General features: G+C 54.7%; 1 protein-coding gene across 4 annotated transcripts in view; it reads left to right on the top strand.

Moving 5' to 3' along the window:
- The window catches only part of WWC3 (WWC family member 3), a 111,029-nt gene that overhangs the window by 82,879 nt on the left and 10,530 nt on the right, over window positions 1–17,620 (top strand). For 3 of the 4 annotated variants that reach the window (XR_009349769.1, XM_059156462.1, XM_059156465.1), the window contains 10 exons: window positions 1,188–1,277; window positions 2,496–3,061; window positions 8,368–8,488; window positions 9,235–9,309; window positions 9,668–9,754; window positions 10,673–10,865; window positions 11,962–12,129; window positions 12,477–12,628; window positions 13,464–13,629; window positions 17,421–17,585. Coding sequence is in view for 3 of the 4 variants with exons in the window: in XM_059156462.1 (XP_059012445.1) it covers window positions 1,188–1,277; window positions 2,496–3,061; window positions 8,368–8,488; window positions 9,235–9,309; window positions 9,668–9,754; window positions 10,673–10,865; window positions 11,962–12,129; window positions 12,477–12,628; window positions 13,464–13,629; window positions 17,421–17,585 (1,783 nt within the window). In the remaining variant the exon portion in view is untranslated. The remainder of the gene's footprint in view (window positions 1–1,187; window positions 1,278–2,495; window positions 3,062–8,367; window positions 8,489–9,234; window positions 9,310–9,667; window positions 9,755–10,672; window positions 10,866–11,961; window positions 12,130–12,476; window positions 12,629–13,463; window positions 13,630–17,420; window positions 17,586–17,620) is intronic. The other variant, XM_059156464.1, reaches the window with a different exon arrangement.

Genomic DNA, 17,620 nt, shown 5'->3' on the forward strand with positions numbered 1-17,620 from the left:
TCCGGGACCAGGCCAGGCGCTGAGTGCTGGGATGCAGAGCCCTCACCACTGGAACTGAGTTGGCCCACGTGTGTCTCCTGAATCTGCCGCTGAGTGGCCTTGGGCCGGGAGGGGTGTCCCCTGCTGCTGACAGGCACTTCCACGGCGGCCATTTCTGCCAGTGGTCACTGTCTGCGACCCACGCTGTGCAGCGAGGTGGGGTTGGGGGGGGCTAAGTGCCCCCCCCCCCCCCCAGGGCTCCTGCTGCCGAGACCTTCTGGGCCAGGTGGAGGCAGGCCTGTTTCTCTGTGCGCCTCCCTTCATTGGATGCATGCTTGAATTGGGAGTAAGGACCCGGAGGAGGGAGGCTTTCCCCGGAACAGGCTGAGGGCTGTTAGACCCAATGTGGAGACGGAGCAAAGTGGCTGAGGTCGGCGTCTTCCGGCTGAGGTGGGCTAGTGAGTATCACTGGGGATTGGGACGGTGTCAAGCCTTTTCCCCATCAAAGGACAGACCTGTTTTAAGGGTGCCTGCTTGGTCACATGTTAAATGCCGTGGTTTGATTTATAAACAAGGACTATTTTGTTCTGAGGCAAACACATTCATTCATTCATTCAGCGTTGAGTGCCTGGATGTGTCGGGTTCCATTCAAGGCGGTGGACTGAGTGCAGTGGACAGAGTTCATTTCAGAAACCCTAAAGTTAAAGATAGTGGAAAGAAGAGAAAAAATGCCCTCCAACCCTGTTTCAGTTGCTGTTTTGTTTTATTTGTGTCTGATCTTAATTCTATGGATTTTAGAATCACATGTGTTTTTGCCCAGAGGGGGGCTTAAGCAAGGGACTCTGATTCGTTGGCAGGAATTCCAGCGGATTACTGCGTGCTGTGCATGTGAGGCCGTCTTCTAGTCTAATCCAGGCTCTCGTCCTTTCTGTCTGTTAGTGCACCTGCCCAACCCCCCATCCGTTCACCCACCCACCCATCTCTGGAGCTTCTGCGGTGTATCAGGCACTGTTCAGGGTGCTGGGGGGACAGCGTCAAGCAAGACACAAGCAGTCTCTGTTATCGTGGTGTTCGTGACCTGCAAGTGTATTCTAGAATGGAGTCATTCAGACCTAAATCATTTCGGAGAATTTACAGTTGAATTTCTTGTTGGGAAAGTAAACTCACCCTCTTTGAAATCCACCAGTGGACTGTTTTCTTACCTACAGGATTCTGCTTCAGGAAAAAAGAAATTGTCTCCTTATGCAGCTGGAAGAAGCTACCCGCTTGACATCCTATCTCCAGTCCCAGTTAAAAAGGTTGGTAACTTTATTTATTTTTATTTTTTTCAGCAGGTTGCGGGGGTGCAGAGGGAGAGAGAGCATCTCAAGCAGGCTCCACGAGATTGTGGCCTGAGCTGAAATCAGGAGTTAGAGGCTTAACTGACTGAGCCACCCAGGTGCCCCTAAAAAGGCAGATAACTTTATTTTATCTTATTTTTAAAAAAATTTTTTAAGACTTTGAGAGAGGTAGAGAGAGAGCACAAGTAGGCAGAGTAGCAGGCAGAGGGAAAGGGAGAAGCAGGCTCCTCAGCAGGGAGCCCAATGTGAGGCTCGATCCCAGGACCCTGAGATCATGACCTGAGCTAAAGGCAGAGGCTTAATCGACTGAGCCACCCAGGTGCCCCAAAGCAGGTAACTTTAAAAGAGCAAACTATGCCTAATTATCATGTTATGAAGGCATGTCCATGAACTTCATCATTCCCTTGAACGTGTTTTTCCTCCTATCAGAATTTAGAACCAGAAGTGGTTGTAAACACAGAGGCGGGAAGTGGCTACGTTGTATTTTTAAGAGGAGCCGCTGATGCAGGGGGCAGGGAGTGGGAGGAGAACCAAGCTTGGCTGCACAATAGAGGGTCTGAAGTCAAATTGGCCTGGCGATTTTATAATTTACAGCTTCTGAGGTGTATATATCCATCTCCATATGCACATGGATAGTTTCAATTTTTTTTTTTTTTTTCTCAACGATATGAATATTTTTAAAGTCAGATTTGATTGCTCAGTGGTAGCTTCCTTTTCAAGTACACACACATATATATATATATATATATATTACAGGCTTTCCATGTCTTATTTTCTCAGTAATTCCCCCTCACACCACCACGAGGTAGGCATGATTATCTTGCAGCCCCCAGTGAGAAAGCGGGGTGGGGGGATCCCGAAAGGGCAAGTCACTTGACCCGGTGGGCTCGGCTGGTCGGCCTTGGGAGCTGGGACCTGAAGCCAGGCATGAGTCTCCGATGTTACCTACCGCTCTCGACTGACAGTCACAAGAAGCAAAGGAAATACTAGTGGAGGTGCCTTACAAATGCTTGTGAGTGGTTAGAGTCACGCTCTGTTCCAGGGCAGGGGACGGGGGAGCAGGATTCTGTTCCCCCTGGAACCGACCAGGTGCTGCACTTCGCAGTGGACCGCGGCGGGGTTCAAGCACGGGTCTCCGGGGCGCTTTTCTAAGAGTGTGGGCATCTCTCGTTGCAGCCTGTCCGCCAGCACCCTGACTGTGTCTTCCGGGAGCAGTCGCGGGTCCCTGGCCTCCAGCCGGGGCTCGCTGGCCTCCAGCCGCGGGTCCTTGAGCTCCGTCAGCTTCACCGACATCTACGGCCTCCCACAGTACGAGAAACCCGACGCCGAGTGTGGCCAGCTTCTGCGCTTCGATCTCATTCCCTTCGACTCCCTGGGACGAGACGCCCCCTTCTTGGACCCCCCGGTGCCCTCGGCCTTCCACAAGCAGAGGCGCTCCCTGGACACGCCGCAGTCCTTGGCCTCCCTGTCCTCCCGCTCCTCCCTGTCCTCTCTGTCCCCCCCGAGCTCGCCCTTGGACACGCCCTTCCTCCCCGCCTCGCGCGACTCGCCCTTGGCCCAACTGGGGGACGGTTTCGAGGTGCCCGGCCTGGGCACCCTCGACAGACTGCGGGCCCAGGCCTCTGCTTTGGGGGGTGAAGACTTGCAGGGCACGGCTGCCCTTCAGCCGCACGGGTTCCCCGGGGATGGGGAAGGACCTCGCGAGCGAGGAGCCCAAGCGACCGTCGCTCCCACGGCTGCCCGTGAGTACTGAGGAGTGCTGCGGGTTTGCTCGTGCTGGGGAAACGGCGGGTTCGGGTTTGGGGACGAAATCGCGTGCAGTTGCGCGGACGTCAGCCGGCTCTTCGATTCCATAGCGAGCTTTGGTTTCAGACGGTTGGTGGGGTCACGCCTGCCGGCTGCATGCTTTCCTCCCGGGGCCCCGGGGTCTGGGGTCTGGAGAGGTCGTGGAGCTGGTCAGGTCGCCTTCCCCAGGAGTTTGGCTTGTCTTCAGAATGCGCTCCATTGTCAAAAAGGATGGTAAGCACCCCCGCCTCCCGCAGTCCGAGGCCGCTCAGGAGGTCCTGGGGCCTCCGTGAGCTCCCCGGGGTTCGTACCCCCCAGAGAGCAGCCCTGGCCTGGGTCTGCTCGTAGCCCCAGGGGAAAACTCTACTTCCGGTGAACCTGTGACTTCATCTCTTCAGCCTTTGTCCTCCCAGTTTTCAAAGCTGTAATTTATCAAACGTGGGAATGAAAATAATTGGTGTCGTTTCAAAAGACACGCCCATAAGCATCCGTCATTTCACCCAAGCGATGTCTCTGGTGCCCCTCAGATGGAGCCAGGCCGACCTTGTGCATCCAGTCAGTTACCTCAGCTTGTCCTTGGTGCCCGGGCCTGACCAGTGGTAGCCCCCATAGAAAACGGGTCTGGCGCTCCAGAGAACATTCCAACCGATGGCTTATGCACAGAGCAGGGCCTAGGCTCCGCCCCTCCTCATCTGAACCCCGTGTGCTTTTCTGAGCCAAACTGCAGCAACTTTAACTCCCTTAGAGTTCCGAGAGGACCAAGAGCAAGGTCTCCTTCCTCAGGTTCGTGAACTTTTATATGCACGGCAAGGTTTTACACCTTCCATTTAGGCAGACACAAGATATTTGTGTAGCTTAGTGGGTCTCAACCAGGGGAGTATTTGAACCCTGGAAGGTACTGGTCAGTGGCTGGAGACAGGTTTGTGTTGTCACAAGTGAAGGCTGTGCGAGGGGGCACTGCTGGCATCTAGTGGGTGGAGGCCAGGGGTGCGGCTCCCCATTGTCCAGTGCCCGGCACGGCCCCCGTCACAAGGAGCCGTCTGGCCAAGAGGTCGGTAATGCTGAGGCCAAGAGGCGTGGTCTGGCCGTGCACCGCTGAGCGGTCCTGCAGCAGGGGGCAGAGACGACACGTGAGGACAAAGCCAGGGCGGTATGGTGGTAACAGCTTCAGACACACAGCTTCGAGGCCCAGACTCTGTTGCCTGGCCTGCTGGCCGGCTAGCTGCATGACCTTGATTGAGTGCATGTGCGGACTCGGCTGAGGCTTGGCTTCCCTGCCCACGAACAAGGCGGTCTTCACTCACCACCGTTGTGTTTGCCTGAGTTTTACATATGTAAGCACGCTGGTTACTGTGGCTCTAATCAAATGATAGGCTCTGTTAGCACCTGCCTGCTGGACCAGGGATGTGTGAGCTGGGGAGGCCGCCCTGTGGCTTTGCGGCACCTGTGACTTTGCTGTCTCCTCTGTGTTTACAAGCATGCCTTTCGCATCCCCAGGCGTATGGTTTCTGGCATTCATTCACGTGTGCAGGTGCCCTTCGTCCCTTTGTTCTTTATAATCACAGGTTCAGCGTTCCATGTTTACTCCTTTAATTCAAAAAAGAAAACACAAAATCGGGACCAAATGGCACATCTGTTGTTGCTTAAGCTGATTGCCCTCAGTGCCTTGCCTCCCTGCCAGCCTGGCTTTAAAGGTTGAGGCACGAGTATCAGTCTTGTTAGGCAGAAAGTCCCAAGGCCCAGGGGCCCTTTTGGGCCAGGGGAAAGACAGGGTGAGAGGGGAGAAGAGCTGATTGAGTTTCCGATCCTGATTATTTTTTTCTTCCCACTCTGGCTAATGTTGTGTAATTCAGTCCCTAGACTGGGAGGTATTTGGTTATGCTGTGTTCGGGTACTGCGACCTTGTGGTCAGTTCTTGTATGACAGTGTCCCTTGACTTGGGTCTTTATAGATTTGAAATCCTTAACTCTGTGAATGCATTGGTCCTAGTGGGTGCCCCCTGCGAAGGCTGGGTTGGGGAACCAGCTCCAGGCGTGGACACTGGGTGACTTCTGGCCTCTCTTGATGTTTGTGGGAACACTTGAGCCTAGAGTCATCGTAGCTTCGTAAAGATGGCAGGGATCTTGGTCCTGCTTGTTACTCTGCCTGCGTTTATGACGCCCGCGTTTATGACATAGTTCCCCCCGACTTTCTAGTTTCCTTAGGAACAGGACAGCCTAAGTTTGACCTCCGGCACGTTTAGCTGTTCGAAAGATAAAATTGTGGTATGTGGAAATTCAGAATTGCCCAAACCTATAAAGCAACCTCTAGGAGTCACTTCTTCCATTGTGTGTTTTAAATCAAGCTGAGGAGGCAGAAGGTGAGCAAGGGGAGTGGGGGAATAGACTCTAATCTTCAACGTTTTTAATATTTTTACTACACTTTTATCTTTCTGGGATTTCAAAAGCCAACTGTGTCGGCACACCCGGCTGACTCAGTCCATGGAGCCTGTGACTCTTGATCTCAGGGTTGTGAGTTCAAGCCCCACGCTGGGTGTAGAGATTACTTAAAATCTTTTAAAAAGCCAAATGTATCGTGACTTTTGAAGTTTTTTCCTGTTTTCTTTTCCCATTAGTATTTGCTAATCTAAATCTGGGAAACCTTGATTTTATTCATCCGCTGATTGACTTTTTAATGATACTCATACTCTGTTTAAAACTGTTGGCTTAAATTCTGCAGTTTTTTCACGTTGTGCTTTTTTCTTTATCTCCTTTCTCATGCGGCTCGACAGAAACGTTCACTGTAAGTGACCTTGGAATCCCTCACCTTGTTGGTCAGGCAGTGGGCACATCTTTGTGCGATGAATCTGTGTAGTTAGCGTGGGAGGGGTGTGGCCAGGAGGGGCATACCGCATAGCTATGCCTTAAAGAAGCTTGCTAGTTACCGTTATCATTATTATTAATATTATTATTATTATTTCAATGTTAATATTTATCATGGCTACTAAAGTTGCATAAGAACTTATCTAAAAGCTTGAAGTACATATTCCTGTGTATTTTTCCCACATACCAGTGGCTGTCATTATTTTACTAATAGGCCACCTGGCAGCTTTGCCCACAATGTGACTTTCATTGTATTTGCTTTTCATCAAGCAGTGCTGATGTCCTTAGGTCTCAGTGTCTGTCTGTCTGTCTTTAATGGTAGAAAGGTCGGTGATGTTCACAAGGAATGTCGGGAGGGCCGTCGGTTCCTTCCTTCCCTGGCCTTGCGCCCCGCGCCCCGTCGCGCCGTCTGGAGGCCCCGGAGCAGGTGGCCGCGGGTGTAGCGTGGGAGCTGCTATGCGCTTTTTCTCAGCCCCGGCCACGACTGATCTACTTCCTTCCGACACCTGCTGCCAGTTGCCAGTCGCTCTGTGAATGCGGTGACTAAGCCCGGGATCACTGAGGATTCATTCCTTCGTTTCCTTTCTCTCCTCCGAGACTGGCGCTGCAGTGAGAGAGAAGCGGTGTGAGCGCTGCACTGGCGGCTTCGCCGGAAGGGCCCGGGCTCCTCGCTCGCGGGCTGGCCTGGAAGGAGCGCGAGGCTGTGCCCGGGAAGCCGAGCGCAGTGCCGGGGCGCGGGGCGCGGGGCGCGGGGCGCGGGGTGCAGGCAGGGAGCGGCGCAACAAAGGGCTTCCGTCTGGATTCCGACCTGAGGCCTTTGGCGCCTCCCGAGGGGCAGGAGTGACGAGAAGAGCTGGGCTCCGAGAGTCCGCGCCTCCGGCCGCCCCGGCACGGAGCCGGCTTCGGTCCCGGGCCGGAGAGGCTCCCGGAGCTGCCCGGGCCCGGCACTGCAGACCGCCGGAAGGACAGCCTTCGTCTGCGGCCGAGAGCTGCGGCCCGAGCCGGCCCGTCCGTCTGGGCGCTGTCTAGCGTGTTTGGCCTGGCTCGGTGTGCGAATGACGATTTGGGTGGAAAGCGAGCTGGTGCTCAGTGGCCTGGACACTTCCCTCAACGTAGGGCTGCGCAGGTGCCTAGATTGTCGTGTTCAGAGCTGAGATGGCCGAAGGGAAGCACAGAGAGGACGGGGGGCGGGGGGGGGGGGGGACCCGCGCTGCTAACAGGAGGCATCGCGATGTCAGAGGAAGGCCCCGTTCGGGGCTCCGTGTTCACTTCCCGTCTCCTCACCAAGTCTGCCCCCCTGGAAGGCGCTGACACGCCCGTGTGCACGTTCACACCTGGCACAGGAGGGTGGCGGCCCGGCTTTCACTGGCTTTGTGAAAAGGAACTTGTGAGGGAAGGAGCAAAGACAGGGCATGAAGTGCTAAAAGGAAGAATGTGGATGGTTGCTTTCGGCTCTTGATTAAGAGAGAGACAAGGCAAAAATAAGCCGCCTAGTACCAGTAGCTTGCTAACCCCAGGAAAGCAATTTTAGAAAGAAGCAGGTCTGGCCCCTGGGTGGCCGGGAGGACGTGGCCATCAGAGGAGCTGTTTCCAGAGGCTGAGTCTGGGGCCGGCCGTGTCCTCTGACCTGAAAGTCACCACATCTTGTTAGGGTTTATTTGGATAATTTAAAAAAATTTTTTCTGGTTGTGAAATACAGAGTATATGTTTATTGTATAAAATATGGGAAATACCAAGCATCGTAAAGAAGGAAATGAAAATCACCCCGTCCCCCGTTCACATGTATTTAAGGAAGAGGTGCTGTCCGCATTTGGGGTAACCTTTCTTTCCTGGTCTTTCAGGGATGATGGTCTTTCTCAAAGTGTGATACGAAGGGGCATCTTCTTCTGTTCTGTGTGCTCATTAAGGAGGTGAAGAGAGATTTGTGACTGTTTTAAAGAGATTTTAGGAGAGCCTGGGTGATTCAGTTGGTTAAGCATCTGCCTTCGGCTCAGGTCGTAACCCTGGGGTCCTGGGATCAAGCCCCGTGTGGAGCTCACTGCTCAGCGGGGAGCCTGCTTCCTCCTCTCCCTGTCCCTGACGCTCCCCCTGCTAGTGCTCTCTCTCTGTCCAATAAATAAATAAAATCTTAAAAAAAAAACAAACAAAAAAAAGTAAAGAGCTTTTAAAGAAGTAGCCAAAAGTTTATTTTTTCAGTTTTTCAATATTAAAAAAAATTTTGAGTGCAGCGAATTTAAACATATGCATGTCTGTTTGATGATGTCTGTGTATAGAATGGCGTGTCTTTGGAACACTCTGTAAGTCTGTATGTGCCCTAACATAGGGTGCTCATTTCTTGGCATCACGGTCCCTGGCCCCCCGGTGCTGTCACCTCTGACCCCAGGTGTGTCTTTTGTTTATAGCAGTGACTCTGCGAGAAGACAGTGCCAGGAGGCTGGAGAGGAGAGCGCGCCGAGTGTCCGCATGCCTGTCGGATTATTCGCTGGCGAGCGATAGCGGGGTATTTGAGCCTCTGAACAAAAGGTGAGAAGCTGATCTCCTTCCTCAGCAGACTTGCCACAGTGTTACTGTCAGGCACAAGACGTGTGCCTACGGGGACTTGTGCAGTGTCGCCAACGTGTGTCTCCAAGGCTAGCATCTCCTCCGGGCTTCTCTCCACTTTGGAAGTTGGGCCTTAGCAACCCACCGAGAAAAGTCCTCCGGCTTCTGTGTGGCGGCTGGAGGATGGCCCTCCTTCCGTGGCCCGAGCATGACTTCCTCCTGTCTGGCCCTGGTCAGCTGGAGGCCCAAGCCCCTGCTAGCTGGAAAAGGAGAGCCAGTGGACAAGAGAGACCTGACCTTCTAGAAAGGGCCTTCGTTAGAAATGAATGTTCTCCCTCCTTCCCCTCTTTCCTAAGCTAGAGGAATCCCTTCGTAACGACAGAACACCTCTTGGGATTCTGGGCTGTGTTTTGATTTGACACGTTTGACATCGTTGTTTCCTTCCCGGTGTCTGTCACACATTTTACTTGTCACAGATGGTGTAAGAGTTAGTTCGGAAGTTTGCCCCGAGTAGTTTGCTCAAAGACAACAGCACTTTGTAGGCAGGTCCCCACAGAGGTATGTCGTGGGCCTGCTGTGTCCTTTCAGTCACAGTCAGAGGTCATTTAAGTCACAGTGTAAGAAAGCCCCTGGCGGTAAGAAGCGCCCGGAGCACCAGAGAGCTTCTGGCGAGCCCGCGGTCACCTGCTCCCTGGGCGGTAATGCCGGGGACCCTCTGCTTTGTTCAGGAGTGAAGATGCTGACGAGTCTGTGCCCGGAGACACCTGTGGGAATGAAGGGCCCCAGATCCACGTGGGATTCTTGTGAGTACGGGACACTCCTCCCCTGTCACTCCTGGAACTGATCTGTAGACCGGCGCCCACCCGGTGACCCACACTTCCAGGCCGGGAGGGATGTGGGGACCCCCGCCGTCTGGGCGCTGCTCCTGGCCTGGCCCCGCCTGGCCCACTTCAGTGGCTCCCGGGAGGGGACAGAGGTGGCGGGAAGGAGGGCTGGGCCAGAGCAGCTCCATGGTCGTCCTCCAGTACTGAGCGTTGTGGCAGGGAGCTGTCCCCTCACGGGCCAGGACGCCCAGGGAGGTGGCCGCAGCAGCACAGGCCCCCGGAAGGTCTCCACCCCGGGGGCTGGGGGTGCCAGCTCGAGCTGCTCTTTACTTCCCAGGCTCGACAGCGCCAACGAGTGTCTTCTTGTGAACGTGCTCCAGCTGAAGAACGTGGCGGGGCTGGTCCTGAAGGAGGACAGCAAGATGTAAGCCAGCTTGGCGACAGCGCTTCTCCCCGGGGTCTGGGGACCAGGGACCACCCCACCGGCAGTGGTGGCCCCCTGTCGGGGGCCAATAAAATGCCAGGCAGCGTCTGCCCGGGAAGGCTCAGTGGCATTCAGAAGAGTGGGTGAGGTGACGCGGCGGCGCCCCAGGCTGTGGTCGTGCAGAGCAAACGGAGAGGCTTTGGGCAGGAGCCGGGGCCCTTGTCGGAGCGAAGGACAAGGGAGAACGCAGGGTTGTGCCAGGCGGGTGCCGCCACCGGGAGCCCCGTGGCTCGGACTGGCTGCGCGGCGGGGCCCCTCACCCGGTGGCCGAGCGCAGCGCTCACAGTTTCCTTGAGCCCAAGGGTGCAGGCCCTCCCAGGAGTCTTTAAAGCTTGTCTTCTGAAGGCCTCGGGAGCAGCCCGGTTGTCAGTGGCCGCGGGCTCACCCTGGGGTTTTGCCCACCGTCATGCTGTACTTTGCAGCTGGTGTTTGCGCTTCTCGTTTGTTCCGTGCTGGGGGTGGACAGGGCGGGAAGCCCGGGCTGGTGTGAGCGGTCTTGGAGGCCAGGCACGCGGAGCTTGAAGAGGGAGCCAGGAGGCCGGGAGAGATCAGTGCAGGTGGCTTCCCAAAAAGCCGGTGAAAGCAGGACCTCTGTTTGACTCCTTCCAAAGTCGTAGCTCCTGACTTGTAAGCCTTTTTCTTCGAGAGCGTTTCTCCCCCTGGTCTCAGGGGGCACGTCAGTCCTTGGACTTACTCTTAGTTGAGAAAGGACCTTTTCCAAAAGACTTAAAAATTCTGCCCTTGGGCATCCGAACAGGGGAATGCGTATACACATACATGAAGTTTGTGCACTGTATCACACAGACCTGTCCGGAAGTGTCACGTCTCTGTTTTTTTCTTCCTTCTCTCTGGTTCCAGACACATCCGAGTCTATCTGCCGCCGATCGACTCTGGCACCCCGAACACTTACTGCTCTAAGGCTCTGGAATTCCAGGCCCCCCTGGTATTTAATGAAATTTTCAGAATCCCTGTGCATTCAAGCATGTTGACGTTGAAGTCACTGCAGCTGTACGTGTGTGCGGTGACTCCGCAGCTGCCGGAGGAGCTGCTGGTGCGTCCTTCCCTCCCTCCGCCGCCCCTCCCCTGCCTCTCTTTGTGTCCCGACAGTCTTCGTCTCTCTCCCGCCCCTTCTCGTCTTGTCTTTCTGCCTTTCTTTTTGGTCTTTCGATCTTTCCTGTTGCTCCATCTTTTGTCCTTTCTTTGGTTTGTCTTCTTTGTCTGTCTGTCCACCCTTCTCTCTCCTTTGTCTCTGTCTCTGCCTCCCTCCATTCCTTCCCGGCTCCCTCCTACCCCCCTTCCTTTTTCCGGTGGTGGGCTGCTTAGAAATTGCCCTGTGAAGTGATCTCTGCAGCTGGGAGTACAGAAAGGGATTTGTCTTGCCAAGTATGCTTTAAATATAGTAACTTTAAATATATTATCTCAACTAACCCTTGCAAGACTTCTAGAAGACCCCCATTTTCAGTTGAGGGAACTAAGTAGGGTTGAAAAATTGGGCAAATAAAAAATAGAGGATGGTCGGTTAAACATGAATTTCAAATAAGCTGTGGATTCTTTATTAAGTATGTCCCATGCAGTATTTGGGACATACTTACACTGTACAGAAATCCATTGTTTATTCGAAATTCACATTTACAGGCTGCTCTAGGTTTTACCTGGTCCTCCTTGAACTAGGAGTACGAGCAGCTTGTGTTCAGTACCCCAACCACACCCTATCTGGGGCCGTGACCCGGCAGCCGGGATGGTTTCTTTGTGAGGTTGGAATTTCTCCCCTTGGTCTCACCCCTCGGCAGTAGAATTAGATGGTGGAGTTCAGCCAGCCCTCTCTTGTTTCCGAAATCTCCGAGTGATTCTGCAGCTCATCAGTGGGTGGACCCTGAGCCTGACCTCCCCTCCCCCAGGTTGTCCACTCTCGGCCCCCATCCCCCTCCCGGCACCTCCCCACGGGGCTGAAGCAGTGGCCCGGGAGCCTCCCTCAAGGATACCCTCTGTTACCACTTTCATTTCACTGCAGTCCTTTGGAGAGCAATGACACATTCTGTGTTTCCGGTTACAAGGTTACAATCGAAGGGCAACCCTGATGTTTTATGAGATTCCCCTTGGTTGTTAAGGTGAAATCATTCTGCTTTTTTTTTTAAACACCCTTGCAGGGCATTGCTCAGATCAACCTGGCCGACTACGACGGGTCCAGCGAAATGCAGCTGCGCTGGTACGCGGTGCAGGTGTTCAGCAGCTGCGGGCCACCCAGGGCAAGGGAGAGCGAGCGGCTGGGGGCTGCTGCTGGGGACCCGGCACAAGCTGCCACTGCCGGGAAGACGGTACGTGTGCCCTGTCGCGCTGCGGGCACCCACTGTCACAGGGGCTTTGTCTCTCACGAGCCTCTCTGCGCGCTTAGCATGGAAGCGCAGCAGTGCCCAAGAGACAGGTTCAAGGGAAGGCACAGGAATGGGAGGTTTCGGTGTGTACGGCCGTTCACGGCCGTGGCTTTAATGTAGACGAGCTAGTGATGGGGGGGTGACGCGTTGGTGGTTTTAAAACTTGAGCCCTCAGAGCTGCACGAGGTGGCCCGGCCCTGTCCCGCTGGCACGGTGGGCACCCCTTACCCCTGGAGAGTCGCGGAGGGTGGCCAGCCCGGGCTCAGGCGCTGACCTTGTACCCCCTGCAGGATGCGGTGACGGCGCTGCTGGCCAGAACCACAGCCCAGCTGCAGGCCGTGGAGCGCGAGCTGGCCGAGGAGCGGGTGAAGCTGGAGTGCGCGGAGGACGAGATCCTCGAGCTGGGGCGGAAGGAGGAGCTGGCCGAGGCCGTGTCCGAGAGGTACCGGAGGCGGCCCATTGGCCAAGCCTTGACTCGGCGGCGGCCGCTGTGCAGTGGGGGCGCCACACAGTAGATGGGCCACAGTAGATGGGCTAGTGCCGCGAGGGAATGGACTTCTGTCCGATCCCTTCTGGAAGCACCTTGGTACTGCTTTACTTCCACATTTTCCACGAAGAGCGTCCCATTTCCAAAGCTTCCTGCTGCTTCTGAAGGGCTTTGCCTGAATTTACTGCAGGGAGGGAAGTGCACGGCCGAGGGCTAGAGTGTGGTACTCAGCGGCTGGCTGGATGCCGGGCGGGGGTGGGGGAGGCTGGGAGCGGGGGCTCAGGGTGCTGACCTTGGGTGCTAGAGACGCACAGGCCCTCTTACTGAAAGGCCTCCTCACGTCGTAGCCCCTAGAGAACAGGCCCTTTGACCTGATGAGAAGAGTGCCTGTGTGCGACCACCGACAGCGCGTAGGTCTCGCTGGGTGCGTCTGCGGCAGGGTACCTGGTCCCGTGATGTCCTGTTTCCCCAGTTTTGTAAGAAGTAGTATCTTTTGTTTTTGTGACACGTCCGTCCTGGCGAGAGGTTTTTACCAAATTCAACGGTGGTTACACAGAATGTTTTATGTATGGGATGGGGAGGAAGGGGAAGATCCACAAAATGCAAAACAGGAAATCCTGGAGAGCTGTTACCATCGGTTCCACTCACCCCACACTAGTAAAGTTCACAGGAGAATCCCTGATAAAGGACAGAGGGCAGGGCGGCCGGAGGTAGTTGGGGAAGAAAAGAGGAAGGGGCAGAAGGCCACCTTGACCCACACGCTAGGGGCTTCGGCAACGTCTGTCTGCAGGAGCTGGCAGGCCGACTCGGTGGACAGCGGCTGCAGCAGCTGTGCCCAGACCAGCCCCCCACACCCGGAGCCCTGCTGCGTGGGCGGCGACCCCCTCCACGGACATGCATTTGCTGGCCAGGCCGACCCTTTCAGCCCCGAGAAACTTCAGCCCCCACCTCTGAAGGTGAGTGGAAAGGCTCAGGGACCTTTTGGGGCCCCCCCCCCCGGTGGTCTGCCGCCCAGCCCCGGGCACAGCCCTGGAAGGAGGGCATGTGTGCCCCCCACCCCCACGAAACGGGAGGGGATGGGTGGAGGAGAGGGACCAGATGAAGCTGAGCGGCTCCGACCTGAGAGCAGAACGAGCAGAACGCCACGGCTTACCTTCAGTCTCTCCCTGTGACGGTGGCTGTGGGGGCGCTGTGGCTGTTGGATCAGAGGGCTGTAGCCCAGGGGCATTTCTCGGAGAGCCGAGGGAGAGAAGGGAAGGGCCTAAATCTGTAGATGGCTTAAAATGGGCACAGCAGGTACCGCAGAAACGTCCCCGACTCTGAGTTGAAAAGAAAGAACAGCTTCAGCTAGAAAGGGCAGATCGGGGCTCCGTGTCGCCCAGTGGTGACCCGCTCCCGTCTTCAGCGCCCCACACGGCTCAGGGGGTCTCATGTGTCATCGCTTGGGCTCGTCTCCTCTCTTTGCTCCCCTTGCGACGTTAGGCACTGTGAAGTGGCCCTTGGCCCGTCGCCCCTTCTGTTCACCCGATCTTAGCTGTGCCCAGGGACATGTTTTCAGTGAGGATGTCTTTCACGTTTGCCATGACAGATGTCTAAGGAAGCCTGTGAGGTTGGGCGACACTACCTCCGTGCTCTGGGGACAGTTTTCTCCCAACCCTTCAACTCCTCGAACCGTTTCATCATCGTGCCCCCCACTGTTACCCCAAAGCACAAGTCCCAAGAGACATGGTGTCCGCTTCCCAACTGCACACATGCGGCCGCTCTACACGAGCGGTTCTGTGGCCCGGTCTCCCAGTGGTTGCTGGGGGTCAGCGTTTTAAGACCCTTTAAAGTGCGGGCTCGAACGGGGGAGGAGGCTGTGGGCGGTGAGTTTGGTGTGCGGTCGTCAGCCCCGCCGCCCAGCCCCGATTTTAATTTTGAAATACTTCAAACCTACAAACTGCTTGAGTAATGGAACAAATACGCATACGGCCTTCACCGGAACTCCCTGGCTGTTCGTTCTTGACCGCATGCTCTCTCTGCATGTGCACGTGGGCGGGCGCGGGGCAGTGTAGATGCGGCCATGAAGAAAATGAATGGGAAATCCTGCCCTGGTTGGGGGTGGGTGGCAACGCCATCACTCAGCAGACACAGCCGTGCTTGAGACGAGGGCTGCTGGGGGACGGGATGGTAGGCAAGTGCGGTTTGCGTTTTTACAAAGATTTCCTATTTTAGAAGGGGTTTACATTTAGAGATAGAGATTTGCGGGGCGCCTGGGTGGCTCAGTCATTAAGTGTCTGCCTTCAGCTCAGGTCATGATCTCAGAGTCCTGAGATTGAGCCCCGCATCGGGCTCTCTGCTTGGTGGTGAGTCTGCTTCTCCCTCTCCCACTCCTCGTTCTGTGTTCCCCCTCTCGCTGTCTCTGTCTCTCTGTAAAAAAAAAAAAAAAAAAAATATATATATATATATATATATATATATATATATACACATACAGATTTGCATTTATATTTTATCTATTTATTTTTAAAAAGATTTTATTTATTTATTTGATAGAGATCATAAGCAGGCAGGGAGGTAGGTAGAGGGAGACGGGGAAGAGACTCCTTGCTGAGCAGAGAGCCCGATGCCGGGCTCCATCCCAGGACCGTGAGATCATGACCTGAGCCGAAGACAGAGGCTTAACCCACAGAGCCACCTAGGCGCCCCTGCATTTATATTTTAGATCAGGATTGTGAAATGGTGCAGCCTGTATGGATAAAAGTATGGAGGTTCCTCCAAAACTTAGAACTGCCGTATGATCCAGTAATCCTACTTCGGGATATGTATCCAAAAAAGTTGACCTCAGGGTCTCCAAGAGATGTTTGCACACCTTTGTTCCTAGAGATAGAAGGAGCCCAGTATCCATCGTCAGATGAATGGATAAGGAAAAGGTGGTCTGTCCAAGCAGTGGAGTATCATACAGTCTTCAAAAAGAAAGAAATCCTCTTAGATTCTACAACACAGGCAGACCTTAAAGACACTGTGCTCAGGGAAATGAGCCAGCCACGGAAGGGAGGATACAGTACGATTCCACTTACAGGTTCATGTGGACAGGAAGTACAAAGGTGGTCACTAGGGGACAGGAGGGTGGGGAGTTGTTTAATGGGGACAGAGGCTGTTTGGGAAGATGAAGAATTTCTAGAGTTCTGTTTCCCAAGCACATGAATATATTTAACACTACTGAACTGTACACTGAAAACCGGTTAAGCTGTATTTTACATGTTTCGTACAATAAAAAAGGATGAAAGGTCGTGGAAGCCTCACGGAGAATGCAGTTTTTGAACAGAAGCCTCAAGGCAAGAGACCCCAGAGCCTTGTGGGGGGCTGGGAAGAGCACTCGGGTGCAGGGAGCTGCGAGTGCAGGCCCACGAGTGGGGGGCTTCAGGGGGCTGATGACAGGAGAGCAGTGAGACCAGTGTGGGGCAGGGGGGCAGGGCGGTCGTCAGAGCCGAGCACAGAGGGAGGCAAAAGGACCAGATCATGCAGGGCCCACTCCGGACTCTCCCTTTGCTCTGAGATGATCGGGAACGTGATGGGTGGTTCGAAGCACAAGGTTGACATGATCTGACTTAAGGTTTTCTGTGGATTTTTTCTTCTTTCTTTCTTTCTTTTTTTTTTCTTTTTAAATTTGAGAGAGTGTGCGTGTGAGGGGGTGGGGAGCAGGTGGGGGCAGAGGGAGAGAGACTCCCAAGCAGACTCCACACTGAGCGCAGAACCCGGCCCAGGGCTGGATCTCATGACCCTGAGACCATGACCTGAGCTGAAATCAAGAGTTGGCTGCTTAACCGACTGAGCCACCCAGGCGCCCCATGATTTTTCTTTTTCTAAAATTGGCATGAAATGTACAGAAGATGAAGGGAACTTATTCACAGTGAACAGTTCAGAGGCATTTAGCATGTTCACAACGTGGGCAGCCACTGCTCTGTCCAGTTCCAAAAGCTTTCCATCATCCCGACGAAAAGCCTCGCACCTGTGAGACTGTCGCTCGCCAGCCCGTCTCCCCCAGCCCCTGGCAACCCCCGGTCTGCTTTCTGCCTAGGAATTTGCCTGTTCTGGGACCTTCCCTCTGTTCCGTGACTGAGTAGTATTTCCTTGATGGGTGTTCGGCTCTTTGGTCATCCGTCCATCCATGCACGGACGCTCGGGCTGTTTTTACCTTTTGGCTACGTGAATAACGCCGCGGTGATTGTTTGCGTGCAAGTGTTCGAACACCTGTGTTCCGCTCTCTCTGTGAACGTCTGGGAGTGGAGCTGCCGCCTCTAACCAGCTTTACCAGGCTCTCCCTCTTTGCTGGGCTGAGTGGAGACTGGAATGGGGAAGGAGTTGTGGAACCAGGGAGACCGGTCAGAAGCTTGGGGTGCCGGTTAGGCACGAGATGATGGTGACCCAAATGGAAGGCTGGTGACAAGTGGTCAAAGCATGCATCTGCACGGGGCACCTGGGGGGCTCAGTCAGTGAAGCGTCTGCCTTCGGCTCAGGCCATGATCCCCGAGTCCTGGGATCGAGTCCCACATCCGGCTCTCTGCTCGGTGGGAAGCCTGCTTCTCCCTCTCCCACTCCCCCTGCTTGTGTTCCCTCTCTCGCTGTCTCTCTCTGTAAAAATAATAAGTAAATATTCTTTAAAAACACAAAACAAATCTCTAAGTGGAGAAGGCCAGGGCCATTCGTGTGAGGCTTATCACTCATGTCCTTAAACAAGTCATGGTAATAACAAACCACTCTCTAGGTCGATAAAGAAACCAACACAGAAGACGTCTTCCCGGACGAAGTGGCGAGTCTCCCGAAGGAGAGGCCCGGCCGCAGGGCCCGAGGGTCGCCTTTCGTTCGGAGTAGCACAATCGTGCGGTCGCAGACCTTCTCCCCTGGAGCGCGAAGCCAGTACGTTTGCAGAGTAAGTTGAAATTCCTTTGCCACTTGTCTGAGACG

This window comes from Mustela lutreola, chromosome X (assembly GCF_030435805.1).
Source record: "Mustela lutreola isolate mMusLut2 chromosome X, mMusLut2.pri, whole genome shotgun sequence".
In the NCBI taxonomy this organism is placed as follows: Eukaryota; Metazoa; Chordata; class Mammalia; order Carnivora; family Mustelidae; genus Mustela; species Mustela lutreola.